Below are 20716 nucleotides of genomic sequence, written 5' to 3'. Positions count from 1 at the left end.
TTCTCTACAGCTGAGGGGGTTCCCTGGGCTGTTTTTCTCAGCTGGGGAGATGTAACAGCCTTTATCTTCCCATGGTGCTTCTGTACCACTTCCAGACCCTCAAGGCGCACGGGGCAAGAATATGAGGTCAGAAATTGGATCCTGATCTTCTGTGTGGCAGTTGGCCACACCATAACATTCGACTATGTAGTACTATCACCTGAAAAGTGCAGTAAGCTCATGCGTGTGGGAGTCTGCATATAAAATTCTGTAGGAATACCACGATGTAGGATTTGATAGAGATTAGATTTTCTTGATCAGGCCCAGGTGAGACTCTCTTATACCCACTGACTCCCATTTAGAGAGGTAAGTGTTAAGATGTTTGAAATAAACACCCTTGAAAAATATGGAGGGTTTTTTTTTCTGTTGGGTTTGTTTGTTGGTTTTTTTTCTTCCCTTTTTTCTTTTTTGGAGAAGACAACCTCAAATTAATTCCACGCTGTTCAACAGAGCTTACTTCTGAAGGCAGGGAAGGACTATGTGTTTTTCTGATGTGTTGGCACAGAGGATCTGTGAAAGATACACTGCACACAAAACATGGCTGTAGCAGCACTGCTATATATTCAGAAGACAGCTGGTGTGCCTCTGTTTTTGAGATGCTCTTCAAATTTAGTGTATTGTTCAGGTTCTGTACATCTGTGTAAATAGAAGTATAATTGCCTGGCCTGCTCCCTGCTTCATGATTATTTTGTCCACCATTATTTTTTTTTTAATTTTATTGTTTCCTTCCCCTCCCTCCAGTTTTTCATTTGCCCTCAGGAAAAAAAAGAAGAGAGGGAGAAATCTATCCTCTCTGTGACTGCTCACTTTGTTCAGGTTTTGTAGGAGCTCACCAAATTGCTGTAAATGAACAGTGAAGTGTGGAAAAGATGAATAACCTCCTGAGTCTAAGGTTTAAAGGGAAAAAAAAAAAAAAAAGTAGGCCACCTGTCAAGTCTGCCAGTCCAAGCTGAATTTGATGGGCCCTAGAGTCATCCTGATTACTTCATCATCCTCTTAAAAAGATAAAAAAATTCCCTTACTGTTGAGTTTTTTCCTTTTTTTTTTTTTTCTCCTTTCTTTTCTCCTACTTGGCAAATGTAGCTTGTTTCCTGTGTTTTCAGTTGAACTGAAATGAATATAACTTTAAAAAGAGTGTTTGTGGGGAGAATTGTTCTGGCAGTTTCTTATAAGAATACTTTGTTTTTGTAGCAGGGCTGTTGATGTTTTTATAAATTTGGGGGCTGGATCTTTAGTGGATTTAAACTTGTGTTCCTACCAGTTGAGGAATTGGTCTTGGAACAGTCACAGGTGGAAGCTTTAAAAACAAAGGTTTTGGTGCTCTAGCTACTGTTATTGACAGCTAATAATTTTCCTTATGTCAACTGAAAGTTGATCTGTTTTTTATAGTTAGGGATCCCTTGTGCATTCCTTAATGTGAAATGGTTTCTTGCAATAGCAGTAGATTGGTCACCAACTGCTACTGAAGTAGAATAGAACGTTACATTTTGTGGGTTTCCTCCTGCTTAGTTGCTTGCTTTAGCAACCAGAACTTATGTAAAAAAGAAAGGGCGGGGGGGGGGGGGGGGAGAGAATGACAGTTGTTTGTTACCAGTTAAATTTTGAGTTCCAAACCTATTCATCTTGTAGTAGCCAGACCATAGGGTATTTCCATGAGTCTAAAGGAAAAGTTCATTACATTGTCTGTCTTTACTGATGATGGTGTGTGGTTGGTTGTGGTGGGTTTTTTTCTTTGTTTTTTCATGCCCCCACTTGGATATCTTCTGCTTTTTTTCTTATTCCCTTAAACTGATGTCAGCTGTGTTGGAGTCCTGTCAAAATTATTAGATATTTTTACAATAATGGTAATCTCAATATCTTGTATTTTAGGATCCAACAAGACTAGAGAAGACAGCAAATTACCTAAGATGTGAGAAGTCCTTCCTTAGCAAAATAAAACCTCGTTTTCAAAATGGACCGAAGTAAGCGGAATTCAATAGCAGGATTTCCACCACGCTTGGAGCGCGCTGAAGACTTTGATGGTGGTGCTGGCGGAGAAGGGACTGCATCCCAGATAGGAAGAGTTTGTACCTCTTCATACAGAGCCCTGATAAGTGCCTTTTCCAGACTTACTCGTCTCGATGACTTCACATGTGAGAAAATTGGCTCTGGTTTCTTCTCTGAGGTGTTCAAGGTGTGTGTTTAGTTCTTTCCTCTCCGTGTTGATTGCTTCATGCTTGGTGCTGAGAATGTACAAGACTTCAGCAGAAGTACTTTTCACTGAGGTCGACTGTTCCTATATTTGCTTTACTCAGGATGAGTGAGTGATGAAGAGCTTGCAGGTCTTAAATATTTCCTCTGTCACCCTTCCAGCAGTTTTTTATCACTTGTCATTTATTTGGGGAGGTGCAGAGGCTATTTGGGAGAAACAGTAAAAGCTAAAAAAAAAATTTGTTTATCTTTTGGTTTCTGCCATGTATTTTTGCATTCATGTAGTGTATTAAACATCAATGGCTACTGGTTCTCTCATATGTAAGTGTGAATGTGTTTAATTTAGCTATTTTATTAGTTTTGTGGGATTGTACTCATTCCTTTGGTAGTCTTTGCCTCCCAACACTAGATGCATGTGTTAGGAGATCTACACATGATTACTGACTTTGAAACCACAAAATTTATTTCACTGAAGTTACAATACAATTAGCTGCTCTTCTCTTTTTCCTTTGCTGCTTGTTATGCCATGCCTCTAACTCAAATAATCAGAGATTGGTTTGAAGTAAACAGTATGAATGAGAAAATCTGATGTTGTCAGTGACTTGCTGCTATGAAGCTGGGAAGTGGGTAAGGTCTTTGTAAAACAATTTGTGAAACCGTACAGGCAACCTCAATTTTGTAGTTCTGGTGATAGTTCTGCTGTTCTGACTGTTCTGGTAGGGTTTATCGTAGAGGAATAAGACATTGAGTTGACTCCCAGGCTTTCAGGCATTGCAAAAATAATTTGTTTCCTTGTCCTAGTTCCTGACTTTAAATGAAGTCACCCTCCAAATTATTTCCATTTCAGTGAAATGCCAGAAAACTTTATCTCACAATATATTAAGTCCATTCCATGACACTTCATGTGGTCTTTTCTTGAAGAAGTTAAATCAAAAAACCTCTTATCAAGCTTTATTGCTGTGAATAGGTATGTGAATTAGAAAATGAAAATTATCTTAATGTTGCTTTAATACCCAAAGGCATTCAGATCTCCGTATATATCTCTTCTCTTGTGTAAAGGCAAGTCACTCCACAGAAGTTTTTTGTTTAGCTAGGTATATGGAATTAACTTCCACTAACACAAGTTTTTAATTCTTTCAAATGGGCAGACATGAAGAATTTTATTTGGGGTGTGTAGGAGACTTGGTACAGGGCAGCTCTTTATAAAGCCAGCTTGTATACCAACCAGAAAAAAGGGTTTGTTTTTTTGTTTCTTATTTTCTTGTTTGGAAAACTTTCTGTAGTGCATTTTGTAGCAACTGTTTTTGTATCTGGATGTTTCTTAATGTGAAATGAACTGATTTGTAAAGTTCTGTGTGCCACTAGAGCTCATCTTTACAGCTTTTATGGCGAAGCTGCTGTGAAGTGTGTAAGGATACCAACAGACTTGGGTCATCTCTAATGGGGAATAATGACCTTGGTTTGTTTGTATGAATTTCAGAATTCATGTTTTGGAGTAGTTTTGTCTTAGGTTTAATTCAGTGTTACTGATTAGACATTGTGTCTTTTCCCATTCTGTAAATTCAGGATTTAGCCCTCTTTAATGCTTGGATTTTCCAGTGCTTAGGTTATGAATTTATCCTATAGTGGTATTGCCTATCATATTTATGTTGGGACTTCAAAAAGTTTTGTAGTCAAATAGCTACATACTTTGTGAACAGACTTACTATGTGGAATAGCTATAATATTCTACCATGCCTTGGTGAGCAACATCATGGAGAAGCGCCCTGAGGCAAGGTGCTTGTATAGCCAGCAGAAAGGTATGGTATTAATGATCATTAGGAAAGAAAAGTAGGTGGGGGGAAAAAACTGGCTAAAAGTAAAGGTAAATTTCCAGCATTCATAGTAATTGATTTAAGAATATCTTATTTTAAGAGAGCGCTAGGTTTAGTTGGGTAGTGGCATACAGAGGTAAACAGCTGTTTGAGAACTTACGTTGATTGAGAGAAATCCGTGATATCCAATTTACCTTCCTGTGCATAAATAAGTCTGCTAACTCTTTAAAAACCTTCCCCTGCCATTCCCCCTTTCAGTAAGCTAAACTAGACATCATGTGGTGTCAGTCTGCAATCAGTGGCATTACTCTTAAGAGAGCGATGGTAGTAGTCTGAGTATCTAGTATCTGTTTTCCCAGAAACAACCACAGACCTCCTGCAGGGAGACAATGAGTGATAAAGCCTTTTCTTTCACATCAGTTTCAAACAAGGTCTTGCTTCAGTTTTGGCACAAAGGGGTAAGAATGCATTACGACCTTATCTTAGATGCAGTTCCATACCCAATTTAAGCAGGTTTCTGTTCTGCTAGTTTATCAGCCTGACCACCTCTGTCATTAATCCTACTGTGCTGATGATCAGATTTCATGCAAGAACCTTGATGTGCTTCCAGGAAGGAAAGCCTCATGGTTTGACACAGTTAAAGTTCAGTCTGATTTGCAGACTCCCAGCTAAATGATTGAACTTGAAAAAAATCCAGGGTAGTCTTGAACTCGAGAAAAATCTAGGATAGTTCTAGACTTACTACATAACTAACTTTACAAGACCAATGAAGCCTTCCCTTTAAATTAGCAAAGGTGTCTCAAAAAACCTCATGTCACGAGAGCTTTTTCAGTTACGTATTTGTCTATTGTTTTGTGAGTATTATACATTGGGTTCACTCAAGTGATTTAGCAAAGAACCCTTGGACTGTTTTGAGGGTTTGGGATTTTTGTTTTGCTATGTAACTGACATTTGTTTTCAATGGTTTCTTCCCCTCCAACCTTTTCTGTGGAAACTCCTTTTGTAATACAGTGGACAGAAGTTGCCTTCTCTCGACTTGGGAATAGGAGTACATTACAGATTAGATGTATATATTAATGGTCATATGTGCTATGAGTGATCTTTTAGCATTTCTAGTGCACCTCTATTCATACACAAATTAAACTTTGTGGTTTATTCAGCATAAAGTATTAAACTAGCATTTTGATTTTGTTAGCCATCACTATAACACTTCAAACTCACATTCACCTGAGTATTAAGTATTACAGAAACTAGTTTAGAAAAACTGAACTTTGTTAAACTATTAGCAATCTAGTTTGAAGCAGCTGACTGACTAGTGCCTGTTCTAATTTTCAGCAGCAAGTGCAGCACACTGAGGTTTGCTTTTAAGATTGAGGTAGGCAAAGACTGTTTACGTAAATGAACAATGCCCAGCCATGATCCCAAACCTTTAAATTCCTAGCTGGGAAGACCAGTAAGGGGTGATGGAGCTATAAGTAATTGTGGGGAAGATAAGCATCACACTGAAACTAAATACCTTATTAGGAAATGGATACTAGTCATTATAAAATGTGTGTGTTGGAACAGCAGTCAGACTAAAATCCAGGATCTTTTTCTATTTAAATATACCTTCAGGTTCAAAGCCAGTACTAAATATTCACGTTGCTGTAAAATTCCTTTGGGTGTTCTTGTTGGCTCTGCATTCTGTAGCTGAACTTCTGAGAGAGACTGGAAATACTTCAGCACTTTGGCTGAATGTTAAAAATGGACTTTTTGCAGTTTATTATTCATGTATACATGAAAACAGGGATCATTGGTCCGATATAGAATTGTGCAAATTCAGTCTCCTGTGTGTTGCATGTTGGGAAGGTCATGTTGCTGTACAGGTGTGGTCACTGGGGAATTTGAGGGTTTTGACTGTTGAGGAATGGTGAAGTCTTTTGACATCCAGGGAGGAATTCATAGTTTTGTCTTGGGCAATTCTGGATGCTAAAATAGATGTTTCACTGCCAACAGTTCTTCTGCTGTTTTAAATATGCCTAGCCATCTAATTAGCAGTACCATCAGAAGATTAATTCAAGAGGAGGAAAACAATTTGTCTGGGTCACTCCGATTAGTTCTGTAGTGCAGGGGACACCTCACTGCCATTGTAATAATGGGCTTAACTGTTGAAAGCTCCCCCCCCCCCCCCAACGGCTAGAGAGTTGACATATGTATAACAGGGAGAAGAATAACTTCTATTTGTCAGGGAACATGCTCTGACAAAACCGCTAAAGCTAGTGCAGCCTTCCAAAGATTATCTTTGGGACAGGCAGAGATCAAATTTGAAGACAGAACTCACGTCAACAAGGCCACAGTCTTGACCACCTTGAATGGTGCTTTTAACCTTGTAGGAGTCAAGAGATTTACTAATCAGAATTAGTCATCAGAGAAAAAAATTCCATCTTATGAAATACTCTAAGCAATGTCAGTATAGTTTTTATCTTAAGCATACACGTGGGAAGGTTATTCATGTGAGCAGTGAAAAAGGTGCATACTTGAAAAAAAAAATCAGTTAATGAAATACTTGTTTAATGGTGCATGGGCAAAGACGAGCCTATGAATATAAGATGTATAAGACATAATGCAAAATAAACTGCCTTTTATAGCCAAAATACTAAGCAGCTGAGCATGGGTCCCTCCAAAGAAAAATTTTGAGATGGAAATCAGCCCTCCCATTTCAGCATACTTACTAACAGCACCAAGCGCTAAGTACTCAGTTTATGATCCCCTATAACTTGAGATCCTTTCTGCAGAACTTCTGGCTAGACAGTTTTCCTGTTTTTGTACTTGTGCACCAAATATTTTTTTTAATTCTAATCCTGCCTCAGAAGTGCTTGGCCCTCTTTCACTCCTTGGTTTGACTTCAGGCAGATTCCTCCAGAGTCCTACATGATAATCTTACCAGTTTACCTGTGAAGCACTAGCTACTCCTTGATTATGGTTTTACATTGCTACTTTATAGTAGTTCCTTCTAGATCACATTTGTCTGGCTTATTTATGAAGATGTCTTGTGAGATGCATCAAAGACATATGAAAAACAAGATACGATGAATCTTAGTGCTGCTATGACATGGATACCCATGAGAAACAAATGCAGGAAATAGGTCACTGCTATTCTGTGATGTATGGACTCCATAGCCTATGAAACTAGCACTGTACAGGTGTGAGGCCTAGTCAGAAAACAAAGAGAGGGCAGTGTACTTTGGTTGACTTAACAAGAGGGGTGGTGGGTGCATATGGGTCAGTATCCTCAGGAAATTCATGCTGTATGTGCTTATGGTGTAAGGCCTCCTATCTGAATACCCTAGAATGATGGTCCTCAATTCATCAATTAGTTGTTAGTCTTTATTTTGTATGGTCAAATTTATGTGCTCTGAGTTTCAAAAGTGCTGACTGATCAGGGAAGGTGCATCTGTCTAAATACATACCTTGTGCCTGAGGTTAGGATCCTGTTTCTCGTATTTATTTAATGTCTTCAAGATGCCTTAAAGATAAGCAGCATCCAGCTGTCTAATGTGAAAGGAGAGACAGGGCTGATGTGGAGCTGTGCTTAGGGGTAGTGTGAAGAACACATATATGATTCTTTTTCATCAAATACTTGTAATGTATTTAGGATAAAACTGGTAGTTCTGTTACCTCTAATGTACGCTATCTAGTATCTTTTATGTTTTGTATCATTTATGATACTATGTCTCTCAGGCACATTATCATGCTGGTGGGCTTGGTCTCTGGAACATCTGTGGTAGATCTGAGAGATACTACTGATCTAGCTTTCCCAAAGTGACTCATTGAGAGCAATTTTTTTTTTTTTTTTGTGCTTTCTGACTTCATTACCATTCTGCTTGATTAACATCTCTGTGTTTGTTTATAATTTTGCAGACCTTGACGAGTCCAGTGCAGAAATGTTTGATGTCACTTTCTTCTTTTGGCCTCTGACCTAGGTTTGACAGAACTTGCTAACTAGAATAAACAGTGCAGAGTAAGCAACTGTACAATAGAGCGAGGGACTAACTCATAGGACTTCGGACACAAAAGTTATGAGAATAGACAGGTCACCTGACAAAAAAAAAAAGTATGTGTCTTGGTTGTCATGAATGTCTATTTTCATGTTATGCTTTGCCCATTATGTCTCATGGTTAAACTATATGTTTAAAAATAAAGGCATTATGGACTTCTCAAACAGTTAAGGCTTGGAAGAGTTATTAGGTCATCCACACACCCCCTGCCACATTATGTTTTACCAGTAACTGGTATTTTGTCTACAGCATATATTGATACCACATACAACACAGGTATACCCTCACCCCCCACCCCCCGTTGTTGGTTCTTTAATTCAGTTCTGAACTGAAGACCTCAAAGACAGTAGCATGGATTCCAGTGCTCAGTGTGTAATCCCACTGTTGTAAATGTGTACCTAACTTGAACTCTCTGGACGTGCTAGTCCACGCAGTTATTCTTTGTATTGTTTTGGCTGGGCCAGCGTCTTTTTAGTACCTCTTCTTTCCTCCATGTAAAACTTGATGTACATTATCAAGTTAGGTTTTGACCCTTTTGGTGTGTTAAGTAGTCCCAATTTCTGTCTCTTTCCTGTCCCACCCTGCCTCTGGAAATGACCTAGTTCTTGCAATACAGGTTTAAGTCTTTCCAACATTTTCTCCAACATCTTTGTCTTTTTAAAGTGGACATCCTAACTCAGAATGCCCTAGTTTTGTTCTTAACAGTGACATGTAAAAACTATCCTTTTGCTTTGTGTCACACTCTCTTATAAAACACACCACTTGTTATCATAGCACATTAGCACCTTATGTTTAATGGGTATGGGTCTCCTGTTCTGTAGCCTTCAATCCTTGTTCATAGTGAAGTTTTTCATTTGGGTATGTTAATTTTTGCTCAGATGGAGCTAAGATATGAAGTGGCCTTCACTGCTCTAGTGAAATAACATAGACAGGTTAATGCTACAAAATTCAAAGTTTCAAAATTTTCTGAGTGGCAACTTCCATCATTGAGCTGAAAGTGAATGCAGGATATTCAGTAACAGGAGGCCTAGCTCAGTTCCTCTGCAAACGCATTAAAAGACTTCCCTATCTTATGCTGCTTTGTCATGTACAAGTGTATCTTGAGCTATCGTTAGCCAGTCTTTAATCTAGTTGTAGTGGGTTGTGGCATGAAGTCACATGTCTTACTGAAGTCTGTGTGTTCATGTATGTATATTGCTATTGTAAAACATTTATACAATTAACTTAATAAATCTTGTCACCTAATTTTAAAATTAATGTAAAGCTAGGAACGGATGTTACGAGAACTACTACAGTATCCTTAGCTGAGCCGGGCTTAAGTATATGTGTTCTCTTGGCAGCTATTTTAGGCCTGTCCTTTAAACTTCCATTATAGAAGATTCTAGAACCTCTTTTGGTGTATGCAGGGCATATTTTACTATTATTTTTTTAACTATCCTTTTATACCTAAAACTTCCCAGTTTGAGTTGTTTCTACAGCTGGTCCTGTCTATTTGCTTAGTGACTCTACTAGCAACTCATTACTGACAGAGGGTTCAGTTTTCCTGTGGCATTTAGTGATATATCATGTCAACGGAGGCCTTCTTCCAAGAGTAAAATGTCTTGTGAGTGTGTGGAAGGAGGGAAGGAGATATCTGAGTAGTTTTATAAATGAGCATGCAGAGAAGGGAATGCCAATTCAGATTAAAAGGAGGGGATGACTGCAAAAGGGAACATGGAAAAGGTGCAGAAAAAAGGGCAAGAGAATCTGAATTCAAGGAAAGGGAGCTGCTGCTTGGTTTTTAGCCCATGCTCAGCAAAATCCCACTGGAGAGGGTGTTGGAAACCAGTGGCTCAGAGTTTGCAGACTGCACTTTCCAGAACTGGGATCTTTATTAACTTGGGTTTTGACAGATAAGCAGGCACTGCAATATTTGAATTGTCAATGTGTTTTAAGTCTAAATGTGAGTCTGTGCATTATTGCCAGTCTTTGCAGGATGGCCAAGAATAGAACTGGTGTGGAGCTCATTCCTGCGGGACAAGGCCCCAGCACACTTCCAGGATTCTACAAGCAAGTTCTTACTGTCTCCTCTCTGTGCACCTGTTTGCCACAGAAATGGGATGTCACCCTTCAGGACTGTCAAACCAATACCTTCCCCCCTGAATTCTTTTAAGGAGGAAGGGGTTAAATGTCAGTGTAAATCAAGAGATTCTGGGAATTCCAACTGGAGACAAACTTTTCTTAATCCTAACATACCCTTTTCATTATTATTTCAAAACTCTCAGCATAAACACTGACAACAGGAAAAAGTTCCTTTCATTGTTAATACCAAAATAAGATGAATTTGGCTCTTAGTACAACTCTGGCTTTTGCTTCTGAACAATTTCACTGCTTTGTCACCAGACTTTAGGCCAACATTACATTCTTCAAGGTGACATCAATATCTCCATAAAATGACTTAATTGGGCATAATGCTTGTGTGTTTTTTATGTAGAGGAAGATGGGAAAACTAATTGTGTGTAGCTGTTTTTCTGTATGGTAGGTGTTGTATATGAGATTTAGTGTTGCTGGAACCATAGCTTGGTTAACACAGTGCGTGTATGAACTTGTATCATGTCCCCAGACTTACAGTGCAGTAACAAGAGTCTTCCTCTTGTCATTAGTAGCATACTGGAGATAATTGCACTTTTTTTTTTCCTGGAAACTAATTCTTGCCCAGTAGGCATAATTGCTTTCTGCAAATTTTGCTTACATCATCAAGCTTTGGCATATTTATTACTGTTTAGGCCTTCCTACCACACTACATCTTTATGTGTTTTTCTTTGCTTTATAGATTTGTGGAGTCAAAAGCATAGGGTTGGAAAAGACTTCATGTCATCTTGGTCTTCATCCTTTTGTCCCAGGGCAAAAGCAGCTCTATCTGTCGTTCTTTGTGGACATCTTAACCTAGTCTTTAAAGCTGATAGTAGAGATTACTGCAATGGAAGATACTAACTCCCAGGTATCTCTGAAGAATCAATTTTATTGAGCAAGAGAGGAGTGGTTGCATCATAAGCCACACTGAAAAACCTCCAGCAGTAGATTAGGCTACTCTGACTTCCTGTGAAGATGACGTGCATGAACAGCCCCTTCATCTGGTTGAGCTGGGAGGGCAGAAGCTCATGGCAGGGGATGGTAAAAACTTACTGAAGAAGTGAGAAAAGTGTCTGGAAGATTTGCTTTCCATCATCTATGTATCTTTCTATCATCTCATAACTTCTTTGTTTAGAATGATTGCCATTTTGTCTTAAGGAACAAAATAGTAACACTGTCGATTTAGAAATTTGAAGTACAACAAAAATACCTTTCTGCATGATTCATAAGGAAGTATTTCTGCTATTCAGGTTAAAAATATTCTGAAGCCAGCACTGAAGTAGAAGTCAGCTGATAATGTGAAATTTCACAGGAAACCTCAAATCTGTCTCATGCTTTTTCTTTGTCCTTACTGCTTCTGTTTCAAAGTTGTCTCATTTTCTAATGTGTTGTTTTGAACATTCAGTTTAAGGTTTGCACTAGGAAAGGATCCTTTTCGATTACCTCTGGAATTAGCAGCCTGATCAGGGGACTGAACAAATGTAGGTGTTCTTCAAAAACTTTGTAAAATATTAGAGGTGAGATCATAGAGTAACCTTAATATTTGTAGGACTATTTGATAGGCTTAAAAGGTATTTTATTTTACTTACCCTATGAAGCATTTGTAGGAAACTGTCTAGTTGTATGTATTAAATACTTTTTCAACATTGGATATTTGACTTTTCTAAAGCTGGATAACTGTAACACTTGGTGTCAACATATGGGGAAAAATAAACAATAAAGATTGGTTTAATAACTAGAAAACTGATCAGTGAATTACTTCAGTCTTAACGTGTTTGGTGTATAAAAAGCGATGTCATTACAGTGCATAAACAGTCTTAAAATGAGAAAATAGTTGTTTGAAGGTACTCTTCAGTGTAGTGAAAAAAAGGCATAATAAGGCTTAATGGCTAGAAGCTGTAATAAGAAGTGTGTTTATTTTTAAAATTAAATGGCTGTGGGAACAGCGTCACCAACCAGAAATTATCTTTTCTCTCCTGTTGGTTCATTGATGATATTTGTAGCCATCTTGTTTTTTTAAAATGTTCTTGATTAGGCTTGGCAAGGTGTTGAGAAACTTACAGCTACCAACAGTTTAAGGCCACCAATTTTGGAAACTAATGGTCTAGACAATTGGATTTTTGGTTGGTTTTGTTTGTTTGTTTGTTTGTTTGTTTTTACTGAAGCGTTTGGGTTTTTTCTCCTTGAGATTGGTGTTGCTACGTCAGGGAAAATGAGATACTTCAGGCTCTGATTATGACATACAGTGGCAGAAGAAGTCCTCGTAGGTCGGAAAATGAGTAGGGAATGAGTAAGGGGTTTATTCTACATATTGATTACGAGGATCTAATATTTGGTCTTGTAGACATGGGGAATATACCTTGTGACTGAGAAGTGACACCCATTTGAGCAGTGCATGTCTTCCCTCACTCAGGTGTGGTGCATTGTTCCTTTGCTGAATTTCATTTTGCCGCAGTGGGATAGAGCCACTGCACTTGTCACTGCTTTCCCTGTGTGATGTGATGCCTGTTTAAAGACAGCAAATCTTGTCCACACATGCCTTTTGGTTTCATTTCAGTGGGATTCAATTTTAAGCTGAAAATCTTGCCCTATTGACTGGTAGAGGAAACTCTTTCACCTTGCTGAGGATGACAGAAGCAAGGTATTTGAGGCTTAAGGTCTCTTATGTGAATTTACAGTGTTAAAACATGCTGCTAATTGTTTACTTGGGAATACAGTCACTCTGTGTATTATATAAACTGGCCAAGAAGGCTAGAATAACTTTGAAACTTCATTTCAAGCTCTTGAGTTGTATTAGCTAGGTGGTTCTCATCAGTCTCTTTCTACTCTGATGCTTGTCAGGAGTAGGAAGAAGTACCATTCTGGAGCTGAGATGAGGCATAAATCCTGAAGATGCTGGTGCTTTCTTACTCAAAGTAGAAGTCTTGTAAGTTTGGTTTGTCTCACACTGATGTGTGAAGTATCAGCCTTTTGGAACCCTTCTACCAACTGCTAAGATGATTTGTATGGTAACCACTAAACCAGACAGTTGTCTTCCTCTTGCTAATGATTTTTTGGTTATTGAGGTGCCAAGTCGCTGTCATCCTAGTCCTTGTCACTTAATTAGCCAATGCTTTTATAGGGCTTAGGCTGTGGGGAGAAGTAGTAATAAATAGGCCTTACTCTAACAGATCATTAATACAGGAATTAAAAACCTCATCTGTGTTATTATTCTTTATGGATTGTATAATCAGGGCAAAATACTCACTTCATCCCTACTCATGAGTATCATTAAAATTCAGAATTACCTGTCTGACTTGCAGGGCACTTACATTTAGCAGAACTGAGAATGCTTTGAAATACAAAGTAGAATGGAGGGCTAGTTCCCATTTGTTATCTGAAATAAGTTCTGGTTTTTATTTATTTATTTTCTGGCTAGAAGTCTTAAGATGTGCGTGTTGTAATCACCTTATGACATCAGCTGAGGAAACACTGGGAGTGACTTAAAAGCTGTCACCAGGTAGCAGGTCTAATGAAAGCCTTGCCTTTTGCAGTGGTGTTGAAAAATTTAAAGAAAATTTTCAAAATCATATTTCTGTAATACTTTTTCCTACAGTCCTACTTGGCATTACTACAAGTAAAGTCTAAAAACTATACTGAGTGAAGCAAATTAAAAAACGGGGGAAAGAGTTTTGCTTATATTACGTTTCACTTTCTCTGGTTTGGTCAGCCAGCTTCTCTGCTGAAGAAAGAAATCTCTGGAAAATATGGCAGAACTGTCATTATACACTGAAAGTGATGGATTTTTTTCTTTAGTAAAAAGCCAGAACAAAAATCACTGAAACCAACTTGATGCTAAAAGAATACTCAGTCAAAAAAATGAATGTAAATTAATGTAAAGTTGTCCATTTTGAAATGTACTTATCATCTGTTTGGAAACTTGGCCTCTTCTAACTCTTGTTGAGCAGCTGGTATGTTGAATGTCCGAGGTAAGTCTTCGTTGTCCTCACAACTAGAGAGAATGCTCACAAATTCTGTCAACAATAAGAAAGGCTCTGATACTGTAACAAGTGGGACCTTGCAATAAGAGATAAACCCCTGGTTGGATTTTGTGTTTAGTACAGTGATTTCTGTAGTTCAGAGTCCTTTGGGCCTTTGATTTTCTTCAGGAAGAAAAGTTGTGCCAATCTGAGTATCATTGCGCAGTTTCCCAGGGGCAGAGCAGGTGGCAAGATTCCCTTGGCATAGAAATGTTTGTGTGCTTTTTGTCTTGTTTTCCGTAATAATTTCTCAAGCACAGTTAAATGATCTGTTTAGTTTTCTGTTCTGGATGGAGATGTGCTGGGTTGGCAGCTCTGGGATTTTCTGCATTTTGCCAGCTGGCAAACATGCACATTTGTGTAAGCTCATTCATAGCTGATACTGAGAGACAGGTGCTGATTTACTGTTCTTCAAATAACTGTGCTGGCATATGTCCAGTATTGACAGGACTGCGCCTAGAGAACAAGAGTGCATCACTTAAGATCATTGTGACACGCCTCTCTGAACACTTATTTACTGGTATTGGGGGGGAAGTTAAATATATTTCAGTGATGGATTTCGCTGCCTATGTCTGGAGAATGTGTGTGTGACAGTAATATACGTGTGTGTTACTGACTAATATGAAATCTAAAAAATGAGAAGTGCAGATTATTATTGATGGCAGTAACAGAAAAGAGATGTTTACAGTCTCAGATCCATAGGGAATGCTTTCTCATAGCCCCTTGATAGCCATTGGTAATGAATAGAGAAAGGAACTCCAAAACCTGTGTGATATGGCTTCTGTTAGTCTTTACTGCTTCAGTTGTTGGGAATTCTGTATGCAAGTCATCCTAAACATTGTGTTCCCAGTAGCTGCTGAGGCCATATCCAAATTATATGGACTCACTTCTCCTGTCTGTGTGAGCTCCCTGTGTCTGGGAGTTGCCACGGCTGCTGACCCGATCTCGCTGTGCTTGTCACGGCCTGAGAGTGTTTCGGGGCGGCTACATGGCCCTTCGTGCTGGGCAGCAGCAGTAGGCACGGCTCTGCACGGGTGGAGCCTTCTGTTTGATAGCCTTGTTGGATTAGGGGTTGAGGAGAGGACAGAGCTATGAAACATCCGCTGGAGTAATCGATACTGAGACAGCATTGCTTTGTTAACTAATCTGTAGCTGACAATATGTCTAACACTGAGTCACTAATGACAGTTTGTAACTTTCACATCAGCTGCCTGCAATTAAGTCCTGCAAATCCAGTTCTTGTGCTTCCTAGCCTTTACTGACAATGATGAGACGCGTAAGAAATTGCATGGTATACTTAATTAACTGCTTTTTTGCTAGGAGAGCTTAATTCTCAAGAGGAGCACTTCCATGAAGGCTTAAATAACAAGAAACTACTTAGAACTTTTGGTTTTGGCTATAGCTTGAAAGTTATTAAATGTAGCAATTTATCAAAACTTAAGTATCCTCAAGTAAGCAAAATGTAGCTCCTTTATACTCCCTGCTCTCTTCTTACTTGTGGTTGTGGTCAAGTCCTAGTGCTGTAACTGTGATTATAGTAGCAATAGTTGTATGCCAGCAGGCTCTGTTCTGAAATGTGAGATTGACTTCCTTACTCACGCATGGTAACATTTATTTGCAAGATTTATAAAGGAAATGCAAGGGAGTTATTTCTGCCCAAAAGAAAACTTTCTCTCAAGGTTCCCATACAGATTTTGGAAACAAACCCAACGAATGAGTTAGATGAATAGCAATGATTACATCATTGGTACAGTGGGGGGACTGCATGCTCAGTACCAGACTGTTAATATACTGTAAAAGACTGAAGGTGCAATTATATGTCAGGAGAACTCAGCCTGAAGTGTTTTTTTCTTCAAAAGCATCTGCAGATTATGTAAATACCATCATTTTTCATACAGGATAAACCCATAGTAACACAGGAAATATTTAACTGTAAGTATTAAAAATTAAATAGGAAAATATGGACATAGATACAGTATCTGATTATGTATTATCTTTGGATATTACAGTAGTCATTTGCAGATGTCAAACTTCCAGTTTCCCTGGCAGGTGGATAGCAGTATCACCTCCATTTTATAGATACAGTTAAAGAGGGAATGAAAGTAAGTGAAGTAGCATGCCCAGTGCTGTTCAATGAGCTGATGATAGCTCATGGTGATAGCTAACATTAAAAATGAAGAATAAGCTCTCAGTTCTGTACTTGAAACTCAGTATTTCTTTTTCTTTCCTGATTATGACATTAGACTCAGCTATGAAGTACATAGTTGAGCTATATACTGAGGTTGTGGTATAAGAATGCTCTTCTGCATTTTCTTGCCTAGTACTTAAGAGGTGGGTCCATGTTCCTTCTCCTGGATTGCAAAGGGAAATTTATATAGTTACATTCTGCTGAACTGGCTACAAAATCAGTCAACTTCCCCATCTGGGCTGTGCCTGTTTATATCTCATCTCAAACTGTGGAACAATAGTCCTCTGATTAATTTGTGCTTTCTCTCAAAATAAGACCGTAGTCTCTTTTTGCCTTTATGATTTGATTGAGATCAAGTTAATGGCAGAGAGATATACACAGATTCCTATCAATAAATGGCTTGTTTAAAATAAGTGAATGCTGTATTTTGGGCCTTGGTTCTACATTACAGAGGGCAATGAAGAAAAACAAAATACAAAAGAAAAATTGAGGTTTTTTTGGCACACGCAAATGGATTTACAAAGTATCAATGGTACTGCTGTCTCACTAATTATAAAATCACTTTAGATTGACAAAAAAATTGGAGAACTTGTTTGACTATAGGTGTGGAATATGCTGTAGTAATTGAACTTGTTACTTTGCTGAACTGGTGATGCTAGAAGTTACTAAAGTTATTGAAGTAGGATCTTTGATGACAAATACCAAGCCTTTGTACTGGTAAAGGCTCCAACTTTTTTCTGAGTATTTCTCACAACTGTTTTTAGTAATAGAAATTAGTGGAGTCACAATTACTGTTGGGCTTTTAAAACGTTTTGGGTTTTGTTTTGTGCCTAGTTTCTGTACATCATCTGAACCTGTGCTAAAGCTCTTCTAACACATGCTGACTAGTTTTGTTTGGCAAAGTTTTGTTACACTTGGCAGACTTCTCTCTTGCTGCAAGAAGTTAGAGTATAGTTACATTATATTCTACTACTCTGAAAACAACCACAACCCAATCTGACTCCCTAGGATCAACATAGCAGCTTAATATTATCTGGACTGATGTATTTCTGTAAGCTTCACTACAAATTTTCCTAGTGATGTGAGATTTTTGACTTGATGTAGGCATCACTACTATGAACATGTGTATCTGATTGTGGGTACATTTTAATATTTAGAAAAACATTTGAGGTTCCAGTTTTACAAATGGTGTGATCTGAGCTGAAGAACACATTTGTCTTCTCAATTAAAGGGAGCTTTCTTCAATCAAACCTAGAGTTCGGGCATTCTTTTAATACATTCATCCTTAAAGCATGAATATATGTCCATATGAGTGTGATGACTGATGGTTTGACTGTGACACTTGAATAAAATGCAGCGAACCCTAACTTTTTTTTAAAGATTTCTTCTGCTGTCACAGCAAGGAAGTAGGCTGTTTTTGAGAGAGGTCTTGCATCAGAGCCAAATGCTTGTCTGCTTCAGGACTGTTTCCCTGTCGTTTAGCAGGAAGTCCTATGATGCAGCCTTTTCTCTTTAATAATAATTATTTTTATCATCTCATGTGTCTCACTAGCTTTATTGTGGACTCAGTCAATCAAAGTTATACTATATAGCATAGTTAGTGCAAACGGCATAGGAAGGTAAGTAAGGTAATGTCTTCATCTTTTGTCATCACAAGAGAAAATACTCGCAAATCAGATGAAGACACAGATTGTTACAGGAGAGATTGATAGAAGGTGGCATAGATAAGTAAAAAGCTATTTGACCTTTGCTGTATATGTCACTAACATGAAGGCTGCAGGCTGAATGCAGAGGAAATATTTGAATTGGTGAGTGTAAGGTTGGTGAGCCAGTATAAGTAAAAATATGTGCAGCATTTTTGTGGATAATACAGTGAGCTCAGAAACAGGAAGCAAACTCAGGAAAGGTCATATATTTGGACTAGAGAGGGCTGCTTTTAAAACGGTACTTTGGACACGTCAGGAAAGGTGAAGGTGAAATGGCTAGATGAAGACTGAGGTGTGTAAAAGAATGAAGAAAGAATTGGTGTGGGTGCTAGAGCTAGAAGGGCAACATGATTTTATGTTGTAGCTGTGTAAGTAAAGATCTGTAAGTGTAATTAAGCAGTGAGGCTGCATACCAGAACAGGGGAAGGTAAGGAAAAACTGGAAAGCAATTAAATGCAGTTTTGGAAGAGAATAGTGACAGAATACCTCCAGCTATATAGTGATGATTTGGAAAATAATGAAAATGCAGTGAAAAACTAGGGGCAAAGCTGAAAGCTGTATTGCCAGATTTAAAACATCAATATTAGGAAATGTTCTTCAGATGCTTATTCAAAGGCCACCTGGAAAGGTACAGTTAATACAGATCAAAAAGGCCTTGTGAAAGATGAAATCAGGCAAGATTTCAGCTATTGCTTAAATGCTCCTCCCCTTCAGTCCAGGCAAAAAGTGGGGGTAATATGAATGTTTGGATTTTCAGAAAGCCCTGACATATCTATATGACTTTGTAAATATCATTTAGATAATTATTTACTATGTTTTTAATAATAAAGAACCTTGTAGCTAAGCAGCAAGCTGAAAATTAAACCCACCAATTTTTGTAGGATGCTGCTTGTGTGAACTCGGTACAGCATTTATATAGCGACTAGTTCTTTTGAATGTAAGCCCTGCTCAATCACTATTATGAGATTTCCTACAAATATATTACTCTCTCTGTACCTGGATCCATGACTTCCTCTACTTCTCACTCTCTTCTAAAGGAAGGGGTAAGGTCCAGGATCAAAACATGGTTTGGAGACACAGTGAGCAGGCAGGCCATGCAGCTAGCCATAGCCAGGTCAAAGTGCTGACAAAGTACTTTGAACCTATAAGAATCAGAGTGCAAAGGGACAGTTTAACTGCCTGCCAGCAATAAAACAGGGAGGCAATATCTGGTTACTGTGACCTCGGAGATGGAGACGCATAGGTAAGCAGACTGAGAAGTCAGAAGCGTGTGCAAAGCAGCATGGGAAAGCAGCTGTAGGATTGTCAGAATATTTCTAAGCAGAGACATGATCATCCAGACATCGCTGAAAGGTTACTTGCTCTCATATGCAAGGAACCCTAATTAATAATAATGTCAACAGCTTTAAAAGCTTTACAGCAATCTGCAAGTTGCATCAGTGAAAGGTTTGAATTGCATGAGTGAATCCCTGTTTATGTTGAGTATACAGGCATATGCCTGAGGCAAACTGCCTTGTAAACAAATGTTAAATTGGATCAGCAATATTTTCAAAATATTTACCAGTTTTGCTTCTGGAACAGTCAGGTGGTTGAAACATCACTTCCATGGTTTCATTGCCCACAGGTGGCCTGAAAGGAGATGAAGGATTAAAACTAAACAGTTTGGCAGGGTTTTGGCAAGGGATGCCAAAGTAGACCCAAATTTTGTTTAGGGTATGACTGACGGGTAAGTGAGCACAGAGGGTAGTGTAACTGATAGCTCTATGTAGATGATCCGGAGCTTGACCAAGACCCTCAAGATAGGACCTGTCTGTTCCCTGTTGGCAGTCCATTCTTTCCACAGAAATACTGTTTGCCAGCAGTGCTTCAGAGGAGAGAACACAATTAGCCTTATGTATGTTCCAAGTGATTAGCATTGTGTTCCACAATATATAGTCTGGTATTTGATTTTATTCATAGTATTGGGTATTGTCCTCTTGAGAAGATGCCCTCCCACCTCCAGTTCTGTTTCTTCCTCCTTGCTTAAAGGGTAGCTAGCAAGAGAGGGTCCCTGTTTCCCACCTCTCCTTTGGTTTGATTAGGTAATTTGCTGTTCTATCAGATTTGGCAGGAATACATCCTTCAACATCAGAACAGTATACAGAAGTTCAAATAAAATTGCTGGCATTACCTTACAGTGTCCCTTTGAAACAAAGCACAGTGCAATGGTGGGTGCTGTTTAGAGACCAGTTATAGGGACAGAATATGCTATATATGCCAGAAATCTGAGCTATTTCCAAGCACAGGGAAAATGATTTTATAAAACGAATGAAAAAAACCCCCCAGACCTCACCAGAGAACCTTGTTCAGTCTATCAAGACTGAAAAGCCTGCAGAATATCCTTCTGAAATGGAGGATGAAAGATTTTGTCTTTGCAAAAGTGGCTCAGTTTTCTCTGGAATGTGGAGTTAGTACTGTGGACAGTCAGACCTTTGAGAAGCCGTTGCTAACCTCTTCCTCTTACATATCAGACCTGAGAATCTGGGAAGCATGCAGGGGGACAGTGCCCCAAAAACTTACCCACCCTCTTTTCTGATGTTTCCCTAGCTCAAGAAGAGCGGTCAGAACAAGG

The 20716-nt window shown here is 38.6% G+C and overlaps 1 protein-coding gene across 2 annotated transcripts in view; it reads left to right on the top strand.

Moving 5' to 3' along the window:
• Positions 1 to 20716, top strand: part of TESK2 (testis associated actin remodelling kinase 2) — an 85924-nt gene that overhangs the window by 6438 nt on the left and 58770 nt on the right. For both annotated transcript variants that reach the window (XM_030032464.2, XM_041127797.1), the window contains one exon: positions 1909 to 2212. In XM_030032464.2, the coding sequence (XP_029888324.1) occupies positions 1991 to 2212 (222 nt within the window). In that variant the 5' untranslated portion in view covers positions 1909 to 1990. The remainder of the gene's footprint in view (positions 1 to 1908; positions 2213 to 20716) is intronic.

Source organism: Aquila chrysaetos, chromosome 12 (genome assembly GCF_900496995.4).
Source record: "Aquila chrysaetos chrysaetos chromosome 12, bAquChr1.4, whole genome shotgun sequence".
Lineage (NCBI taxonomy): Eukaryota > Metazoa > Chordata > Aves > Accipitriformes > Accipitridae > Aquila > Aquila chrysaetos.
The sequence above is the reverse complement of the archived record's forward strand: the minus strand, read 5'-3'. Positions and strand labels throughout refer to the sequence as shown.